Source organism: Sorex araneus, chromosome 9 (assembly GCF_027595985.1).
Source record: "Sorex araneus isolate mSorAra2 chromosome 9, mSorAra2.pri, whole genome shotgun sequence".
Lineage (NCBI taxonomy): Eukaryota > Metazoa > Chordata > Mammalia > Eulipotyphla > Soricidae > Sorex > Sorex araneus.
In genome coordinates, this window is record NC_073310.1 from 22,857,533 (window position 1) to 22,878,944 (window position 21,412).

The window sequence follows — 21,412 nt, forward strand, 5'->3', positions numbered from 1 at the left end:
TCCACACTGTCACAGGCCCATTGTAGGGCTTCCTGAGACCAGAGCCTTTCTGTTCAATCCTTTCTCCTCTCCTTTCTCTCAAGCTGCTGTGGTCTCCTTTAAGCTGACCCAGTCACCTTCCACATCAGTGGACCTTATACAGACACTCAAGATCACCTGCTCCTGAGACAACCCAGAGATGAGATATACTATTCACTGGTACCAGCAGAAGCTGGCCAGGTCCCTGTGCTGGTCATCTGGTGATAACAACCAGCCATCCGGGATCCCTGACTGCTTCTCTTACTCCAAATGGCCTCCCTGACCATCTGAGTCACCCTGGCTGAGCACCAAGCTGACTCTCACTGTAATAGGTGGAAACTTGAGTGGCAAAGCACGCATCAAGAAGGGTGAAGAGAAGTGACAGGCAAATCTCACCCCATCTGAATCCCACTCCTTCCAGCCCCATGAGTTTGTAGTCAGAGCAGCAAACAGATCTGACTCAGAGAGATCTGAGGACACCTGACTCCACATGACAAGTCCTGGAACAGGCTCTCTCCATGGATCATGAAGGGTGAACTTGGGATTGTAGGATGAAGCTGTCATGGTGTTCACTTGGAAGGGGGTGTTGGGCAAACAGGAACAGACTTCAGGATTGTTAGAGGGAAATGTGCGGCCAATGTGTTAAAAGATAAACTCAAGCATATTAATATTTCTGGGTTGTTTTCAGCAGATTCCTATTTGAGTGCTATACTAGATGTAGTTAAGAGCCTCCCCAGGGACCTGGGGCAGGGAGGAAGCTTATAGAGAAGAGGCAAATGCAAGGTAAGAAATGGGTTAAATGACTAGTACTCAAAAGTCAGCCCAAACCTGAGGACTCAGCAACCTCAGAAGATTATTTAACAAGACAAAAGAACTTGATAGACTTTCAAAACAAAAAGTCAGAGCTCAAAGTCCTTTACTTGATAAACCTTGCCAGTAACTGCTTGCTACAGAGAGGGCTCCAAGCTAAGCTGCTTGAAGAGGCACCAAGCCATTGCCTCCTGGAGGATTCAGAACACAAGACATGCCTTTCGGAGTCACTGCACCCAACTTAGAATGCGTTCTTTTCCTTGAGAGTCTTGCCTTTCTCTGGAGAAGCTCAAATTCTTTCTTATTTTTAATCTGTTTTTCCCTCCTCATTTGTATGTATGGGTGTATGTGTCTGTTTGCCTGTGTGTGTCTATGTGTGTGTTGTTTGGGAGCCACACCTAGTGGGTTCCAGGACTTGCTCATGGCTCTATACTCAGAAATTAATGCTGGAAGGTATAACGGGGACCATAAGTGTTGTCAGGGATTGAATTCACGTCAGCTGCAGGCAAGGCAAGCACCTTAGTCTCTGTACTGCCTATTAGGCCACACTGAGTTAATATCTTGAAATTAAACTATTTTGCTTCACTCTTTCACCTACCCATGAAATTTTTTTCTTTGAGAAAAGATGGAGCTCCTGGAGCACTGTGCAGAGACTCAGACTTTTCTTTTCCTGCAAAGTGAGGAACTGTCCTCACTCCAGCCTGAGGCTATTGCTCCCTGAGCATTCAGGTGACAGGGACCGGTTCCCAGGCTGTGCAGAATGAGTGAACTTAAGGCAGAGCTTGATGGTCACATAGAAGGGTCCATGGGATATAAGCATCTATGCCACATAGTTGCTAGGAGAAGCCTTGAACCGTCCTTACCCATAGACGCATTTCCTGGTGTGACCAAGGAGGGTTACACAGAGGGGCAGAGAGGGGCAGAAAGACTTTTCTCCAGGCTACCGACCTTGCTCCCCACTCCACCCAAGGCACCTGCAATGATGTTCAGTAAATACTTTAATCACTGCACAAAATCTCAACAGCATTCTTATTTTCACACTTTACAGAGGGGTAGCTGAGGCATGAGAGGTGAGTGCAGAAACACAATCGGTACTCGAGCACCATCCAGAATAGCCAGAATCTAGAAATAACCCTGTGCCAAGATCAGAAAAGTGGATAAAGAAACTATTGTACAGCAGAGATGCCACCAGCCCCCATGCTAGGCTATCTCATCTAGGGGGGATCAAGCAGACCTGATGAGGCCCACCACCCAATCCCAGAAAAGCCATGGCAGTAAAAATCTCCAGAAATCAATCACTGCTCTGCTCAAGGCCCATTACCACTGTCTGTACGATCCTCATCCATGAGTGCGTCTGCTGAAAACCAGGGATGCGAGACTTGTGACTGAAATCTCCATGCCCGCCTGCAGTCTGGTGACCTCTACCACACCTCCCTGAGTTCTGGTAGTTGGCAGTCAGGCCCACAACCTTCCTTTGGCGCATTAAATGTCACGAAGGGCCATGATCCAGAGACTCACAACTAAACCTAAGAAGACGAGGACAGCAACATACCTAGACATTCCTCTGGACCCCCAAATTACCATCCACTTAAAAATTGAATTCTTTAACAGAGTGGGAGACTAACACCCAAGAATTGTAGAAACAACTACCAGGAGGTTGGCTCCATGGCTAAGGGGGCTGGCCTCACATTCTGGGGAAAGGGCAACTCAGAGAAGGGATCACCAACTATAATGTAGTCGAAGGCCATGTGGGAGAAGGGAGTTGCGGACTGAATGAGGGCTTGAGACTGAGCACAGTGGCCACTCAACACCTTTATTGCAAACCACAATACCTAATTAGAGGGAGAGAACAGAAGGGAATGCCCTGCCACAATGACAGGGTGGGGTGGGGGGAGATGGGATTGGGGAGGATGGGAGGGATGCTGTGTTTAGTGGTGGTGGAGTATGGGCACTGGTGAAGGGATGGGTTCCCGAACTTTGTATGGGGGAAGCATAAGCACAGATGTGTATAAATCCGTAACTGTACCCTCATGGTGATTCATTAATTAAAAATAAATAAATTTATTTTAAAAAATTGAATTCTTACTATATCATCCAATTGAAAGTCTTAGAAATTCTGCACATTTCATACTCTATAAAACGGCTTTTTGGCTCCAGGATGACAAAACAATCTTCACACACTTTCCTCTAGTAAAACTTTTTGTATCATCTTTAGAGGATTATTCATAATTGGCAATACAAAGGAAATTATTATGTTCTGCTTTGAGCATCAGCATGGCATAATTTGAAATATGGTTGTTGGAATGTGTTACTGAATGGTAATTGGTAATTATGGCAGTTGACTGGTGTTGGAATACGGAATGTAATCAATTATTGTGAAAAACTTCATAAAATAAAATGTTTAAAGTAAAATAAATTAGAAAGAAACTATCATCTACACAATGGAACAATTTATTCATGTTAGGAAAAACAAAGAAACAAAATTTGCTTCTACATGGATAGACATGGAGAATATCATGTTGAGTTCATGAGTCAATGGGACACAGACAAAAATACATGATGGCACTCATTTGTGACAATAAAGCTAAAAACAACAACACAGCATGTGAATAATACCCAAAGACTTAGAAACAAGAGACAGGAGAAATAGCTCATGAAAAAGCATGCCACAAAAAGGGAGGAATGAAGTTAGTACAGAGAAGGAAGCACTTTGACATGATAATTGGAAATGATCACTCTGAACAAAAACTATGTGCTGAAAGGAGAGAAAGAGAAATGCACAATACCTTTTCAGTAAGAGTATTGCAAACCACAGTGCCTAAAATACAATGAGACAGACATACAGACAGAAGACAGACAGACAAACAGAGAAAATGTATCTGCCATAGAGCAGATTTGGAGGTAAGCTAGAGAAGGTGTGAAGGAGGGAACCTGGGAACATTGGTGGTAGAAATGTGCACTGATGCAGGTTGGGTCTGGAACATTGTATGACTGAAACTCAATCATGAGTGATTTTGTAACTCTATATCTCATTGCATTTTATAAAGAAATTTGTTTCATCCTAGGCAGTGCTACAGCTGCATTTGAACGATTGTTCATCTATTGTGTGAGAATACCTTCATATCTATCATGTTTATGAAAATTAGAAAGGTTCAGCTCCAAATGTGAAAACTGTCCAAATTCAATGCCCTGTTCATGATAGAAATAATCCTAATTCTAGGTCTCCAACAGCGGTTCCTGTCATCAACCTGCCAATTCAATTCGAGTGTCCTTATTCATAATTTCAATTTCCTTGAGAACAGAGCCTATGAGGCCCAGGATCAAGAGAGAAAATGCTCACTCCTCCTCCTCCCTGTTTGATCCCAGGAGATAGTGACCAGCCCCTGAGCCCAGTGATCTGAATCTTCCTGTACTTCCTGTTAGGACTTCCCAGTCTCGCCCAAGGCACAGAATGGCCAGCAAGAGGCAGCAGAGAATCCCGGGGTCCAAAGGAGGAAGAGTGGATCTGGGTTATGGGGCTCTACCTCAATACATTTGGAATTTCCAAGGAGCTGGTGTTTAATAACCAGCCTCATACTTAAGAAAAAAGCTATTTATTTTCCTATCACCTCACACTGATAAGCATATTTTTTCTTTCTTTCTTTCTTTCTTTCTTTCTTTCTTTCTTTCTTTCTTTCTTTCTTTCTTTCTTTCTTTCTTTCTTTCTTTCTTTTTTCTTTCTTTTATTCCTTCCTTCCTTCCCTTCCTTCTTTCTTTCTTTCTTTCTTTCTTTCTTTCTTTCTTTCTTTCTTTCTTTCTTTCTTTTTCTTTCTTTCTTTCTTTCTTTCTTTCTTTCTTTCTTTCTTTCTTTCTTTCTTCCTTCCTTCCTTCGTTCCTTTCTTTCTTTCTTTCTTTCTTTCTTTCTTTCTTTCTTTCTTTCTTTCTTTCTTTCTTTCTCTCTCTCTCTTTGACTGTCTCCTTTTGAATATGAAATTTGCTGTGTGGCAAGTGGCAGGGTCTGTGGTGTAAATGGGTGTGGGGGATGCATGGGGAACTGTGGAACTGTGATGCATTCTAAAGAGGCCCTGAGGCACCTAGATTATGAAATCTGTGTGTGTGTTGTGTGTGTGTGCGTGTTTGTGTGTGTGTGTGCATGTAAGTGTGTGCCACACCTGGCCGTACTCAGAAATTCTGACTTTGCACTCTTGGACAATGTTTGGTGACAGGGATCAAACCTGGGCAGGCCCTGCACAGGGAATCACAATCCCACTATGTATTATCTCCCCGGCCACAAGATCTAAATATTGTTGGTCCAGAGAATATTTGCTATCTAGTCTGTTGAACATTTTGATGTCCTTTGGTATCTGGTAACAAGAAAGAACCTCTATCCTTTACTGGAATCAAGTAGTAAAGGTGACTTTTATTATTGTATGATTGAACCCCAAACTGAAGGAAACCAACCATCAAAAATATTTTAATGAGAAATCCTTGTCATTTAAGACAATAATTCATAACATTACCAGATTACTTTTTCTGAAAAAAAAAAAAAAACTATGTGTTAATGCCCTAAACTGTCTCCTAAGCAGACAAAATTCACATAACAGAGAAACAAAACTGTCAGGGAGATGACATTAAGCAGCAGGTAGGGACTGCAGGGCCAGCCCTCCCCCTTCCTGTGTCCCTTGGGCCTGGGCCTTTTCTGCAGCCAAGGACCCTGAACACTACCCCTAAGTGTGGCTGATTTGCATAGCCAGCAGCTCTCTCCCAGAGGGGATAAGAAGGCACCAGGAGGAGTTCAGCCTCAGCTGCCAGGATCCCAGCCCCTCACCATGGCCTGGACCCCGCTCCTCCTGGGCCTCCTGGCTCACTGCACAGGTGATGTGAGCAGGCTCACAGCAGCCCGAGGCCCAGTGCTTTAGGGCCATCCTTGTCCTGAATCTGAGCTCAGCAGGGCACTGGGGTAGGATTCCCGTCACCCTGATGGATGGTCATGAGATGGGGGTGTCGGCAGAACTGAATTTCTATTTCACCTGTCCTCGCCTTCTCTCTTGCAGGTTCTGTATCTTCCTATGAGGTGAATCAGCCGCCCTCATTATCTGTGAGCCTGGGAGGGGAGGCCAAGTTGACCTGTGCGGGAAACAACATTGTTAGATGTGCAGACACTGGGGAAGTGGGGCAAGAACCTCCTGTTCTGGCCTGGTGCTCACCCTCACTGTGCTCAATGGCTGAGGCCTCGGGGTCAAGCAACTTCCCTGCTCTGATGTGATCTTAAATAAGATGGTTCTCTATACTCCTGGATCTTTATTTTTTTCCTCAAAACACAAAACACTGGAGGACTAAAGCAATAATTCAGTGGGTAAGGCCCTTGCCTTGCATGCAGCTGGCCTAGTTTGATCCCCTGATTCCCATATGGTCCCCTGAGCCCCGTCATGATAAAATAGAGTAAGTCCTGAATATAGTCAAGCCAAACTAAAACCAACAACAACAACAACAAAAAACCTTTTTAAACCTTCAATGTCTTGAGTTCTTCAATTTGATGTTTTGAGTTCTTCAACTTTTGTCAACACCTGCTGGTCCAGAGTCCCTCCAACTGCCTGTGGGGCAGCTGCAGCCCCTTCTGCTATAGTGTCTTCACTTCCTCATTCCAGGGCTGTGAGGGGAATTTAGACACCAGCAGGGCAGTCTGTGACGTGGCTTCTTGGGGCCTTCTTGTTATCCCTTTAGTCTTGTCCTTTGATGAGACTGCAGTTCTTTCAGTGTTAGAGAAGAACTCCTTGGAAGGAGAATGGGATACCATCACCTGCTCGCTTATTACAACTGAGATTTATGACACTGGATTTTTGCTGAGAATTTTTATCAGATATTTGTAAAACTTTCATGTCACTCTGTTATGTATATTGATTCAAACAAATATCACAGTTACTTGATACCTACTCTTGAAGGATTCTTTCTAATCATTTAAACTCCTCCTCCTCCCACCTTTTTGTCTCTCTTCTTCTTGAAAGACAAAAAGAGGGAAAATGTTTTTCCTATATCAGACCAATTTACTGTATTTCATTTCTCATACATTTTTCTTTATTTTTTCTTTTAGGGACCACACCCAGCACTACTCAGGGGCTACTCCTTGCTCTCTGCTCAGGAATTAGTCCTGGCAACTGTCAGGGGACCATATGGGATGCCAGGGATCAAACCTGGGTTGCCACATGCAAGGCAATTATACTAACCACTATACTATCCAGCTCCTACTCATACATTTTATACTTTGACTCTCTCATTTTTCATCTCCCATTAATTTTTATGCCATATATAAGTCCAATAAATATAAATTTAAAGGAAAAAACAATTTTTGAGACCACAGAGGCAATACAGTGATTAAGGTCTTGACTTGCACTCTGTTCATTCAGGTTTGGATGTCCAGAACCACTTCGGTTCTAAACTCCTCTAAGCACTGCTCCTGACACAGAGCAGGAATAGTTCCTGAGCATCTGTGCGTATGGTCCCAAAGCCAAACAGAAAAATTAAAATGTCTTATTTTCTTTTAATAAAACTTAATAACTTAAGTGTTAAGTTGTTATCTTCCATATTGACTATCATTATTAGTAGTAGAGGCAAAACTGGATCAAACCAATATAAATTTATTATAAATTTTATGAGTAATCATGAGCATTGGTTCAGGAATACACTATCAATGCTATTTTCTTCTAGAATGCAACAGAATTCCTCTTCAGTGAACTGCTGATTTTCATTCTTGTGAATCTCAAGGAAACATTCTTTGGTCTCATAAGCATGAATCTGTAATACAATGTCACCCACCAATCTCATCTCCTTCTAAATATTATACAAAACCTATTACCTTTCAATGATGGAAGTGAATTTAAATGGACTCATCATTTGTATCACTTGCCATCCTGTTGTTCATTGATTTGCTCCAGTGGGTGCCAGTAATGTCTCATTCATTCCTGTCTAATGCTAGTGTAGCCCTATGGCATCTGCTCACTCCAGGAGTATGGAGTATGTTCATTCAAGGTTTTGACAAAGAGTCTGACCATCTCCCTTGGAATCCAGTCAGTAACGGGCCTAGTCGGCGGTCATCTTCAAATTGCTCTACGTTTCTGGCTCATCTGATTTTTGACACTTTGGCCAATGAGACAGCATCCCAGGCTCCTCAATCGTCGATAAAGATCAAAGCTCCAGATTCCTTCTCTCACTTGAGTGAAGCGTGATACTCCAAGCATAGCTATGCTTTTGGACTCACAGGAGTTCTAATTTATATCTTTTTAATTTTGTTAGTTGTAAAAACAGTTGGAAATCATCTGACTTGGAGAGAATTTGTGTAAGTGGCAGTCTGACACCCTGCCAGACCCTTCTGGGAAGAAGAGCCAACTGCCCTATCTGCTGCAGGGAGAAGTGCTTGCTGGACTTCACTACCCTGTGAGTTTCCAGGGGGAAAATGCACTGTGTCTGAATAGTGATGGAAGCACTTGGTGGCTGAGAACCATTTCCCAGGCCAGTCATCGGGCGACAGTGAGTGAAGGACCAGGGCAAGGGAGGAACAGGAACCAGGCCCCAGGCTGGTCTGTAGACAGTTTATTTCTTCTCTTCTCCCGCATAGTCCAATCTCTCCCCTCACGGCACAGTCATAATCGTAGTTTTGGTCATGACCCAGTCATCACAGTTCCATCATCCTAGTCTCCTCGTAGTCCCTAAGTCCCAAAGTCCCAAAGACCCAGTTCTCCTCTTTGTCTTCAACATCTCATCGTCAACTTTCTAGTCTTCATCATCAAGTCTCCAACGTCTAGTCCTCGACTTTCTAGCTCCCAGCATCTAGTCCCGACTTTCTACTCCCTTTCAACATAGTTATATAGAAATCATGAAGGGTGGGGTACACAAAAGTGGTGTTGAACATTATCATCAAAAGAAATAAAGGAAAATCCACTCCTTTAAGAGATTAACTCAAGCACAAAAATCTCATCAGAAAAAAAAAAATCTCATCAGAGGGTGGATTCAGCATGCCAGATTACTAGGAGATCCACTCAAGGGCAAGATTCAATCCAGGGTGTATTGTTTGCAATTTTCCTTAGCTAATAATGCATTTAAACAATTATAGCAAATTTACTTCTTATATTTCTACTAAATGTCATTTTGTATGAACATAGTAAGAAATATATTATGCTTAAAGATTTGATCTTCTTGGAGATATCTCCCCATATATTCCAGACCACAGTCCTAAGGCCACGTTAGTCTTTCCTAACTCCAGAAGGGTCCTTATTACTTCTTTTTGGCTCGTGACAGAGTTTGTCCATGACCATGCTCTTAACTTATAATTATGTAGTATGGTCCTGGGCCTGGCCCATTTCGATGCCAAGGTAGCTCACAACTTGCCCTGGGTCCATCCAGCTCCTTCCTCAGGTCCCTGTTCTTGGAATGCTAGGAAAGATGGGCAACTGAGGCTTGAGTCAAGTAAAATTGGATGCCTAGGAATAAATATTATTTTGGAGTCAATTAACCCCCATGTTACAAAGCATAGCATCAATTATCTTTCTTTATCTAAAATGGACTTTGCTAAATAAAACATGCAAAAGATGTAAAGGAAAGAGAAAAGCAATATAGGATTATTGAGTTAGGGGTTTGAGAGATGCTACTGTTTTTTTTTTTTTTTTTTTTTTTCTTTTTGGGTCACACCCGGCGATGCACAGGGGTCACTCCTGGCTCATGCACTCAGGAATTACTCCTGGCGGTGCTCGGGGGACCATATGGGATGCTGGGATTCGAACCCGGGTCGGCCGCGTGCAAGGCAAACGCCCTACCCGCTGTGCTATCACTCCAGCCCCGAGATGCTACTGTTTTTAGGGTGCTTGCATTCCTGCAGACAACCCCATTATAATCCCTGGAATCCTAGATAGTCCCCCAAAACCACCAGGAGGAATTCCTGAGTACAGAGCCAGGAATTATAATGTGTGGCTCCAAGAGAAACAGAAGTAAAACAAAACAAACTATAACCAAAGACTATGATACTGTGAATAATTCTCCTACTCCACACTCTGAGATGTCTGGAATGATTTCATCAAAGGAGCAGAGATACTGACAATGATCCAGTTCATACTGAGCTTTGGTAGGAGATATCATGTGTCTCCGCTGCCCTTATTGGGGTACAGGGAGCTTTATCCTGGTTTCCAGTAAGTTTAGAGAAAGTCTAAAATCTTCTAAGACATCACGAATTCTATGAATCTCATCCCTTAAAAGAACTCGGCTGTTTTCAATCTCCTCAAAAAGCTCACTAACAAAATTGCATGTTCATACTGGAACACAATTCTCAGAAATACACCTGTCCCTCCTCCCTTCATGTCATATGTGACTTTCCTAAACAGATCTGGGTGGGTCAGGGGGAAATAGCTGAAAGAGTGAGGCCCATACTTAGTGTGAAATCTCCTGAGGTATGGAATTTCCTACACATGAGGAAATTCCTCAAATTCATCTGAACTCTTCCAGATGAGACAGCTTACTTGCATCCTGGAGTTTAGAGGACAGAAGCTGGTGTTTCCTAGACGGGAACTCTAGAGGGACAGATCTGGGGGCAACAGGTATCCAAGGATTGGTCAGTTGCACTTCCTGTGGCTGTAGAGGCCTCACTCTGAAGATCAGGCTTGCCTGGGACACTGATAGAAGAGGAGGGTAAACTGGTTTCATGACAGCCTTTCTTGAACCATATGTGTCTGTATTTCATAGACTCCAGGCAGCTTCCTCAGCAATATTTAGTACACAGCACAGGTGGGGACTCCCTGAACAGAACACAGCCAACATGAAGAGGGAAAGTCACTGGAAGCTGATTATGATCACAGACCTCCATGACACTGCTGATATTCTAAGTGAAAAGTAGCTCAGAAGAAGCAGTTAATGTGATTGTCAATTCGTTCTCCTCAAGCCACCTGCTCTGCCTCCTGTGTGCTCTAAGACTCTTCCCTACACAGAGGAGCAGTAAATTTGCATGAGAGCAAACCATCTTTTTCCCACAGGGCCAGAGAGGGTATAAGAAGATGCTGTAGATCCCAACATTGCAGTGGGCTCAAGCAGCTCTCTAAAGGGATCTATCATGGCCCCAGTTCTTCCCCTGGTCCTTCTCTTTGCAGTCTGCACAGATGCTGCCTCAGAGGTTCAGTCCCACTGGCCTGCCCCAAACCCTGAGATCCACATTGACATAGACTAATAGTGGGACCTCCTGGACTCAGGGTCTTATGTTCAACATTGTCTGCTCTCCTTTCTCTCAGGAATGTGGCCTCCTTGAAGCTGACCCAGTCGTCTTCCACATCAGTGGATCTTATACAGACAGTCAAGAGCACCTGCTCTGGAGTCAACCCAGAGATGAGATACACTATTCACTGGTACGAGCAGAAGCTTGGCCAGTTCCCTGTGCTGGTCGTCTCTGGTAATAACAACCAGACCTCCAGGATCCCTGACTGCTTCTCTGACCCCAACTGACCACCCTGACCATCAGAGGCACCCCGGCTGAGCACAAGCCTAACTCCCACTGTATTCAGTGGAATACTCTAGTAGCAAAGCACACAAAGACAAGAGCAGTGGAGAAGTGACACACAAATCTCTGTTCCATCTGAATCCTACTCCCCTCCAGCCGCACGAGTTTGTAGTCAGAGCAGCAAACAGATCTGACCCAGAGAGATCTGAGGACACCTGACTCCCCATCCCAAATCATGGAACAGGCTCACCATCATGAAGGGTGAACTTGGGATTGTAGGCTGAAGCGCTCACGGTGCCACTTGGAAGGGGGTGTCAGGCAAACATGACCAGACTTCATGATTATTACAGGGAAATGTGTATCCAGTGCCTTAAACAATTAACTGAGACATATTAGAATTTCAAGGTTGTTTTCAGCATATACTTATTTGAGTGCTATACTAGAAGCAGTTAGGAGCCTCCCCGCATTCTGGGCAGGGAAATAACTACAGAGAAGAGGAAAATGCAAGACAAGGAAAAGATTAAGTGACAAGAGCTCAGCCCAAACCTCAGGATGGAACAATCTCAGAAGATAATTTAACAGGAGCAAAGGACCTGAGAGACTCTCAATGAAAAACGTCACCAGTGCTCAAAATCTTTACCTTGACCAACCTTGCCAAGAACTCCTTTCTGCAGAGAGAGCCACAAGCAGAGCACCTTGGGGAGTCATAAACCCTGCTTCCTGGAGGATTCAGGACACGCCATTCCGGAGTCACTGAATCTGACATAGAATGTCTCCGTTTCCTTAGGCATTTGCCTTTTTCTGGAGAAGCCCATATTCTTTCTACTTTTCATCTCTTTTTTTCTCCTATTTGTGTGTGTGTCTGTGCGTGTGGGTGTGTGTGTTGTTTGGGAGTCACACCCAGCGGAACTCAGGACTTGCTCCTGGTTCAGCTCACAGGGCTCACTCCTAACAGGGCCTGAGAAACCATATATGATTCAGGGATATAAAAACAAACAAAAAATCCAACAATGTGTGTGTGTGTGTATAATACCCAAAGACATAGAAACAATGTCCAGGAGGAATGACCCAGGGGAGGGAGCAGGCCACAAGAAGGGGGAAGAGTGAAGTTAAGACAGACAAGGACCACTTTGACAACGATAGCTGGAAATGATCACTCTGATCAAAACCTGAGCATTGAATGGAGATACAGTGGTGTGATCCTTTCAGTAACTGTGTGAGAACCAAAGTGCAGCCATTTTGTTATTAGTAGCTATTTTGCATTTCTGTATGATTATTTAACTGACAGCTGAACTGAGCATGAACTTTAGACCACATCATGGGAAAAGGAACAGAACGAACAAAATTTACAATGCTTGCAGATAATGTCAGCCACTCAGTAAAAAGAAGGAATCCAGTGGTCAGCCAGCCATGGAAAGAAGAGAATAAAGAAGCACCCACAGGAGGCGCTAAGCAATCAGCTTACAGGTTGGTTAGGGAGAAATAACAATGTGGTTTTAGGGTCCTAAAACCCTGCCCCACAGTTGTTGGGGGTCGTACCCCACCATTTTTCTGGCCAGTCTGTGACAATTCTCTCTCTGTCTCTCTGTATCTCTGTCTCTCTCTCTCTCTTGCAATCTCTCTCTCACACACACATACACGCATACATACACACATACACACCTATTTAATAAAATCTTTGAACTCTTCACAGGTGCCTTGACTTCGAATGCAGACCCTAACAACAGTATTGCAAACCACAGTGCCTAAAAGAAAAATGAGAGAGAGAGAGAGATGACAGACAGACAGACAACAGACTGACCAACAGACAGACAGACAGATAAAGAGAACAGAGACAGAGAGGAAATGTGTCTACCATAGAGCAGGATTAGGACTTAAAGTGGAGGAGGCATGCAGGAGGAAACTGGGGACATTGGTGGTGGGAAATGTGCTCTGGGGAAAACATGGGTGTTGGAACATTATACGACTGAAACTCAAGCAGGAATGGCTTTGTAACTATATATCTCACTGCATTTTATAAAGGAATTTGTTTCATCCTCAGCAGTGCTACAGTTGCATTTGCACTATTGTTCATCTGTTATGTGAGAATACCTTCATGCCTATCATGTTTATGAAAATGAGTTCCAGTTGCAAATGTGATAATTGCCCAAATTCAATGACCTGACAATGATTGAAATAATCCAAATTCCAGGGGCTGAGCAGTGGTCCTCTCATCAATCTGCCAATTCAATTCAAGTGCACTTATTCATATTTTCAGCTTCCCTGCGAACTGAGCCTGTGAAGCCCACGATACACAGAGAAAATGCTCACACCTCCTCCTCCCTGCATAACCCCAGTAGATAGTGACTCAGCCCTTGAGCCCTGTGATCTCATTCTGCCCTGACTTCCTGCTAGGATTTCCAAGCCCCGTCCACTGCACTAATGACCACCAGGGGGCAGCAGAGAATCATGGGGTCCAATGGATCTGGGAAGGGTCAGGGCGACAAGGGGGTCTAACTCCAGTAGATTCGGAATATCCAGGGTGCTGATGTTTAGTAACCAACCTCAGGCCTAAGGAAAAGGTATTTATTTTCATATCTCCTGACACTTATGAGCATATTCTTTCACTTTCTCTGCTTTTTTTCTTCTTTGTTTCTTCCTTTTTTCTTCTTTCTTATTCTTCCTCCTCCCTCCCTCCCTCCCTCCCTCCCTCACTTCCTTCCTCCCTCCCTCACTTCCTTCCTTCCTTCCTTCCTTCCTTCCTTCCTTCCTTCCTTCCTTCCTTCCTTCCTTCCTTCATCTCTCTCTCTTTCTTTCTTTCTTTCTCTCTTTCTCTCTTTCTTTCTTTCTTTCTTTCTTTCTTTCTTTCTTTCTTTCTTTCTTTCTTTCTTTCTTTCTTTCTTCTTCCTTCCTTCCTTCCTTCCTTCATTTTCTTTCTTTCTTTCTTTCTTTCTTTCTTTCTTTCTTTCTTTCTTTCTTTCTTTCTTTCTTTCTTTCTTTCTTTCTTTCTCTTTCTCTCTTTCTTTCTCTCTGTCTTTCTTTTTTTCTTTCTTTATTTCTTTCTATCTCTTACAGAAATTGCCAATTTCTTTGAAAAAGATACAGACTCTTTAGCTCCCCCAATGCAACTCAATTCTGACCATTGGGTCACAGTCCACAAAGTTTTGACTAACTCCTGTAGAATCTGAACTTCGTTGTGAGGCAAGTGGTCTGCAGGGTAAGGGTGGAGTGGGGATCTGGGGGGCTGGAGAAACTGTGATGCATTCTAAGGAGGCCCTGGGGGGACTGTGATGCTGATGAAACCATGTGGTGTCAGACATTACTCAGCCACTAGGAGGTGCTGTGGGGAATCCAGAGCTGTCCTCAGTGATGCTCCTTACAGGAACACATATTGCTGGGAATCTAAGTGGAATTGTTTTCAAGCAAGGCACCTAGGGTATGAAATCTGTGTGTGTGTGTGTGTGTATGTGTTTGAGTTAGTGTGTGAGTGTGTGTGTGTGTGTTTGAGTTAGTGTGTGAGTGTGTGTGTGTGTGTGTGCGCGTGTGTGTGCATGCCACATGTACCTATACTCAGGACTTCTGAGTGCACTCTTGGATTGTTTCTAATGTGGTGACAGAAATTAAACCTGGGCAGGCCGTGCACAGGGACGCTCCCTCCCACTCTTTATCTTTCCAGCCACACAATCTGAAATATTTTTGGTCCCTAAAATATTTACTATGTAGTCTGCTTAACATTTTCATCTTTTTTGGTATCTGGTAACATGAAGGATCTTTAACATTTACTAAAATCAAGTAATAAGGGTGATTCTTTAAACTTTATGAATGTCTCCCAAACAGAAGGAAACCAACTATACAAAATATTTTAATGAAATTCTTGTAATTTAAGCCAATATTTCAGAGCGTCACTGTCACTGTTATCCTTTGCTCATCGATTTGTTCAAGCGGGCAACTATAACTTCTACTACTGTGAGACTTGTTGTTACTGGTTTTGGAATATCCAATACACCACAGGTAGCTTGCCAGGCTCTGCTGTGTGGGCACGATACTCTCGGTAGCTTGCCAGGCTCACCAAGAGGGGTGGAGGAATCGAACACAGGTCGGTTGCGTGAAAGAGGAACACACTACTGCTGTGCTATTGCTCCAGCCCATTTCAGAGCATATATAAATTATTTATTCTGAAAATCTACTGTGTTAATTCTGTATACCACCACCTAAGTATGCAAAATTCCCATAACCAATAGAGAAACAAAAACTGTCAGGGAGATGCCACTAAGCAGCTGGTAGGGACTGCAGGGCCAGTCCACCCTCCCTGTGTCCCTTGGGTCTGGGCCCTTTTCTGCAGCCACAGACCCCAGACAGCAGCCCTGAGCCTGGCTGATTTGCATAGCCAGCAGCTCTCTCCCTGAGGGGATAAGAGGGGACCAGGAGGAGTTCAGCCTCAGGTGCCAGGATCCCAGCCCCTGACCATGGCCTGGACCCCGCTCCTCCTGGGCCTCCTGGCTCACTGCACAGGTAATGTGACCAGGCTCACACAGTCACAGACTCAGTGCTATGAGGCCATCCTGGCCCTAAGTCTGAGCACAGCAGGGAACTCCTGTAGAATGCCAGTGACCCTGATGAATGGTCATGAAGATGGGGTTCTCAGCAGAACTGACTTCCTTTTTGACCTGACGTCTCCTTCTCTCTTGCAGGTTCTGTATCTTCCTATGAGGTGAATCAGCCGTCCTCATTATCTGTGAGACTGGGAGGGGAGGCCAAGATGACCTGTGCGGGAAACAATATTAGAAGCAAATATGTTTCCTGGTACCAGCAGAAGCCAGGCCAGGCCCCAATGCTTGTCATCTATGATAGTAACAAGCGGCCCTCGGGGATCCCTGACCGCTTCTCTGGCTCCAACTCTGGCAACCTGGCCACCCTGACCATCACGGGAGTCCAGGCTGAGGATGAGGCCGACTATTACTGTGCAGTAGATAATAGCAATTGGGGGCAGCTGGCATTGAGCACAGTGGCAAAGATACTAGGGAAGTGGGGTAAGAACCTCCTGCTCTGACCTGGTGCTCACCCTCACTGTGCTCAGTAGCTGAGGCCTAATTCTCAGGCAACCCCCCTGCCCTGCTCTGATTGTGATCTCAAACAAGAGCTGGTTCTCTATATTCCTGATTCTTCATTTATCCATCAAAGACACAAAACCCTCAAGGACTAGAGCAATAATTCAGTGGGTAAGGCCCTTGCCTTGCATGCAGCCGACCTAGTTTGATCCCCAGTTTCCCATATGGTCCCCTGGGCCTCACCATGAGGGATCCCTGAGTGTAGAATAGGAGTAAGTCCTGAGCATAGTCAAGTGGGGCCCAAAGCTAAAAAGAAAAAAAAATAAACCTTTTTAAACACTTGATGCCCTGAGTTCTTCAATTCGGTGTTTTGAGTTCTTCAACTTCTGTCAACACCTGCTGGTCCCAAGTCCCTCCAGCTGTGTGTGGGGCAGCTGCAGCCCCTTCCAATGTAGTATCTTCACTTCCTCATCCCAGGGCTGTGAGGGAAATCCAGACACCAGCAGGACAGTCTCTGAGTGGCCCTGACTCATGCTGGCCTTTGTTATCCCTTTACTTCTATCCCTTGATGAGACTGCAGGTCTTTCAGAGTTAGAGGAGGGCTCCTTGGAAGGAGAAGCACTGGATACCATCACCTGCTCACTTATTCAAACTGAGATGTATGACACCTGGATTTTTGTATATTGCTGAAATTTTTATCAGAGTTTGTAAAACTTCCGTGTCACTCTCTTAAATATATTGACTGGAAACAAATGTCACCATGACTTGAACCCACTCTTGACTGATTCTTCTTCATCATTTACCACCCCTACCCTGCTTTTTTTCACTCTTCTATTGAAGGACAGAAGGGGAAAAATCTTTTCCCATATCAGACCAATTTACTGCATTTGATTTTCTCATACATTTTTCTTTATTTTTTGTTTTGAGGACAACACACAGCAATATTCAGGGCCTACTCCTGGTTCAGTGCTCAGGAATTACTCCTGGTAATGCTCAAGGGAACTTATGGGATGACAGGAATTAAACCTAGGTTGGCCATATGCAAGGCAAGCATGCTACCCACTACTCTTTCCAGCCCCTACCATATACATTTTTATACTGAAGTTCTCTCATTCTTTGACTTCATTAATTTTTCTGCCATACATCTGTGCAAAAAATATGAATAAAAGGTAAAAATAGTTTTAGGGACCAGAGAGGTAAAAAAGGGGTTAAGGTTCTTGACTTGCATCCAGCTAATTCAGGTTCTGATACCCAGCACCACAGGAGAGAATTTTAGGCTACGAATAGTGTGCACACAAGTTTATTGGGTTAAAAAAGGGAGGGAAGGAGAGGAGGATAATAATTCATGCTCTTGAGTGGCCACGGGCTTCTCCAGATTGGTGAGCATCAGTACACATCCCAAGCACAAATATATGGGTCGTATGAAAGTCCACTTCTTTTCAAGAAGGGAGATGAGAGCAGCAGATGTGTGTGTGTCCCTCTGCTAAGTTTGTTTATGGAGTTTTCTCAACTGCAGCAGCCCCCAACCCCTACCATTCTGTTCCTAGTGTGGTTGCAAAGGGGGAGAGCTGGGAGGTATGGTCTTCTTTTGATAGTTTTATATTCTTTTGATAATCTCCCTTTTTTTCCCACCATGAGTCGGGCATTCGCCTTGCACGCTGCCAACCCAGATTTGATTCTGTCGCTCTCGGAGAGCCCGGCAAGCTACCGAGAGTATCTCATCTGCATGGCAGAGCCTGGCAAGCTACTTGTGGTGTATTCGATATGTCAAAAACAGTAACAAATCTTGGGGCCGGAGCGATAGCACAGCGGGTAGGGCGTTTGCCTTGCACGCGGCCGACCCGGGTTCAATCCCCGGCATCCCATATGGTCCCCTGAGCACTGCCAGGAGTAATTCCTGAGTGCAGAACCAGGAGTAACCCCTGAGCATTGCTGGGTGTGACCCAAAAAGCAAAAAAAAAAAAACAGTAACAAATCTCACAATGCAGACGTTACTGGTGCCTGCTCGAGCAAATCAATGAGCAATGGGATGACAGTGACAGTGTTAGTGATTCTTCTCCTGAGTTTTGTACCAGAGATTGAGCCCCTCCTCTGGTGTCCAGCTATTTCACTTCTCTGGGATCCTTTGCACTATTTTCAGATGTTGGGAATTCTGCATTCTAATGGTTTTTCTAGGTTCTGAGATGGAACCTTTGTGGTAAAGGTCTACATTGCTTTGGGGCTAGCTTAGATTTCATACACGTTTCCCCAACATACACTACCAGGGTCCCCTTTTCTTCCCCCCTACAACAGTTTGAAGGCTTGCTCTATTGTCCTATGTGGAATATTTCAAAAGAACAATCTGAGCAAAGGATTGGAAAGGCCCAATGGATCGATGAGGATGAGCCCTTAATGTTTCTATTCCGCTCACTTCATCCAGATTTTTTTCATAAAGGTGGGCCCCAGAAACCATCCCTACAAACCTACTGCAAGATAACTTCATTTCAAGTCATCCAACCATTTGTCATCTGCTTTCTTGGTTCCTGGGATATGTACCAAGAAGACAGACAAGAATGACTAGTTAAATCAGTTACTTCTTTACCAAGAGTTTTCTTGTCTAAGATGACACATGTTAAAAGTTGAGGAAGAAATGGAATTATCTGTGATTTTTGTTAGTCTCTTGAGTACAGGATAGAGAAGGGAAGGGCAGGGTGGAGTAGAGGTTAGACTGGGAGAGGTGGAGAGTAATGGGGAGAGTGGGGAAGAGGAGGTCAGGAAATATGGATGAGAGGGAGGGAAAAAGGGGAAGGAAAGAGAAGGGGAGTCGAGGGAAAAGGGGAGGAGCATGACATAAGTGAAAAGCAGAAGATCCAGACTAACTACAGTTGACTGAGAACCAGAAAAGGCCAGAACCATCTGTTTCTGCCCAGACATCCTCTGGATACTTCCCTGTCCTCCATACACCAGGCCTGTGGTTTGTGGGGGAAATTCCCTCTATTGTTTTCTACGTGTCTGCAACATTATAAACCTCTGTGTATAAGAGCAGGATTTGGAGCACCTAGAACCAGGTGTACTCAGAAGGCCTTGGGGGATAAGCCAGTGCAAGAGAAGATTCCTTATGACCCCAAAGATAGCTTTGCAGTCAGCAAGAACATGGGTCCGCAAGTGAACACTGATACAATTTCAGCTTCAGCAGAACCTTGCAGTATCCACAGCCTGACTGAACCAGGGCATGAAGATAAATGCCACATTCCTGTTCCTGTTCCAAGCTGATGGCTCATGAAATCAGACTTGAATTGTTATCTGGAAATAACAGCATGAACCAATGACTGATCGTCAATCAGAGACTTTATTCAGATACAACAATGCTTTTATAAGGAAAATAATGTGTGTGGTACATGGTAATGCAGTGAGTGGGAATGGAAGAGAAAGGAATCAAGGTTTGCATATGTTACATATCAATATAGCAGATACACGAGGTGAGAAAGCTTGAAATTCTCTAAGACTAAAGACTATCAATCTATGTAGTGAACAAAATAGTTCAGAAAATACTTAGGTTTATTTGTCTTGGTCAATGTCTCATATGGTGACATATTCCCTTATGATTACTAGTCACCGAGAGATCATCATCAATATCTGACTCTAGGGGTGTCAGTCCTATGCCAGTCTATGTCACCAGTCCTATGTCACCAGTCAGGTGACAGTCCGACCCAACATAAGGACAGGGTGCCTAAGGGGCTCTTAGCCCCACGGCTTATTCTTCCTCAGGGGTCATCTGGTCCAGATGGTACAGTGGCGCATTCAGTAACAACTGTATAGCGCGTACCCGGGATTGTCAACTATGTCAGATTCTAGGGCATCCACACCGCTGCTCCTCTGAGAACACACTCTGAGCAGTCCATGCCACTAGGTGCATGTGTCAGGGAGGAGGAAACACCGAGAAACCCAGGGAACCGGCTCCATCCCTCCAGCGCCAGGTGCCTTGGCCCTGTAGCCACCCAGCCATATTTGTGCTCAGAATGAGATCAGGAATCAGTCTGTCCTGACTCAGGTCTCAAGTCATTGCACCCCTGGCCTCAAAACAAACAAAAATAAAACAAAACAAGCTATAATAAAACACAATTAAACTCTGAAGAAATCTCCTACCCCACACTCTGAGATGTCTGAATGAGTTCATCAAAGGAGCAGAGATGCTGACAATGATCCAAGTGCACACTGAGCTTCAGTGGCAAACATCTGGGTCCCAGCTGCCTTGTTGGGAAAAAGGGAGCTTTAGTCTTGGTTTCCAGATACAAAGAAAGTCTAAACTCGTCTAGGTCGTCACGTCCTCTACGAATCTCAACACTGTGAAAGAACGTGGTTCCTTTCACTCTCCTCACAAAACTCTGACATGTTTGTCCTAAAACACAATTCTCAGAAATACACAGGTCTCCTTCGCCCTTCACACCATATGTGACTTTTCTAAACAGAGCTGGGTAGGTCAGGGGGAAATAGCTGACAGGGCTCGAAAGAGTGAGGGCTTTAGTGGGAACCCTCTTGAGATTTGGAGTACCTGGAGGTGAGAAATTCCCATCTGAACTCTTCCGAAGTGGGCAGCTGACCTGCATCCTGGAGTTTAGAGGACAGAAGCTGGTGTTTCCCAGAGGAGAATCAGAGGGACAGACACGGAGGCAAGAGGTCTCCCAGGTTTGGTCCATCAAACTTCCTGAGGCTGCAGAGTCTCACTGTGAAGGTCAGGCTCACCTGGGACACTGATAGAAGCTGGGCACAATATGTGACTTACCAGTGAAAGACAAGGACCTCATTCTTGTTTGATCAAAAACGCTGGTTCCTCTCTCCCAGGCATGTTCAGGAATGCCTTGACCACTGCTCTTTCACCTCTTCATCCCTATTTCAGGCCAACTCTGATATGATTCAAAAAGTCTCGGGAAGCCAGAAAGCAAGTGACAGAGGAAGAGGATGACTGGTTTCATGGCCCCATTTTCTGTACCTCTTGTGTCTGTATTTCACAGACTGCAGCCTCACCAAATTCCTGGTACACTGCAGAGTTGAGGACTCCCAGAACAGGACACAGGCCAGCAGGAAGGGGGAACATCTCTGGAAGCTGATTATGATCAAAAACCTCTAA

General features: G+C 44.5%; 1 gene segment (V, D, J or C); it reads left to right on the forward strand.

Annotated features, from left to right (window-relative positions):
- The first annotated feature begins 15,723 nt into the window (after positions 1 to 15,723).
- Positions 15,724 to 21,412, forward strand: LOC101558109 (immunoglobulin lambda variable 3-9-like). The segment is given in 3 exon segments: positions 15,724 to 15,769; positions 15,949 to 16,287; positions 21,297 to 21,412. Coding segments are annotated over 3 exon segments (501 nt in total).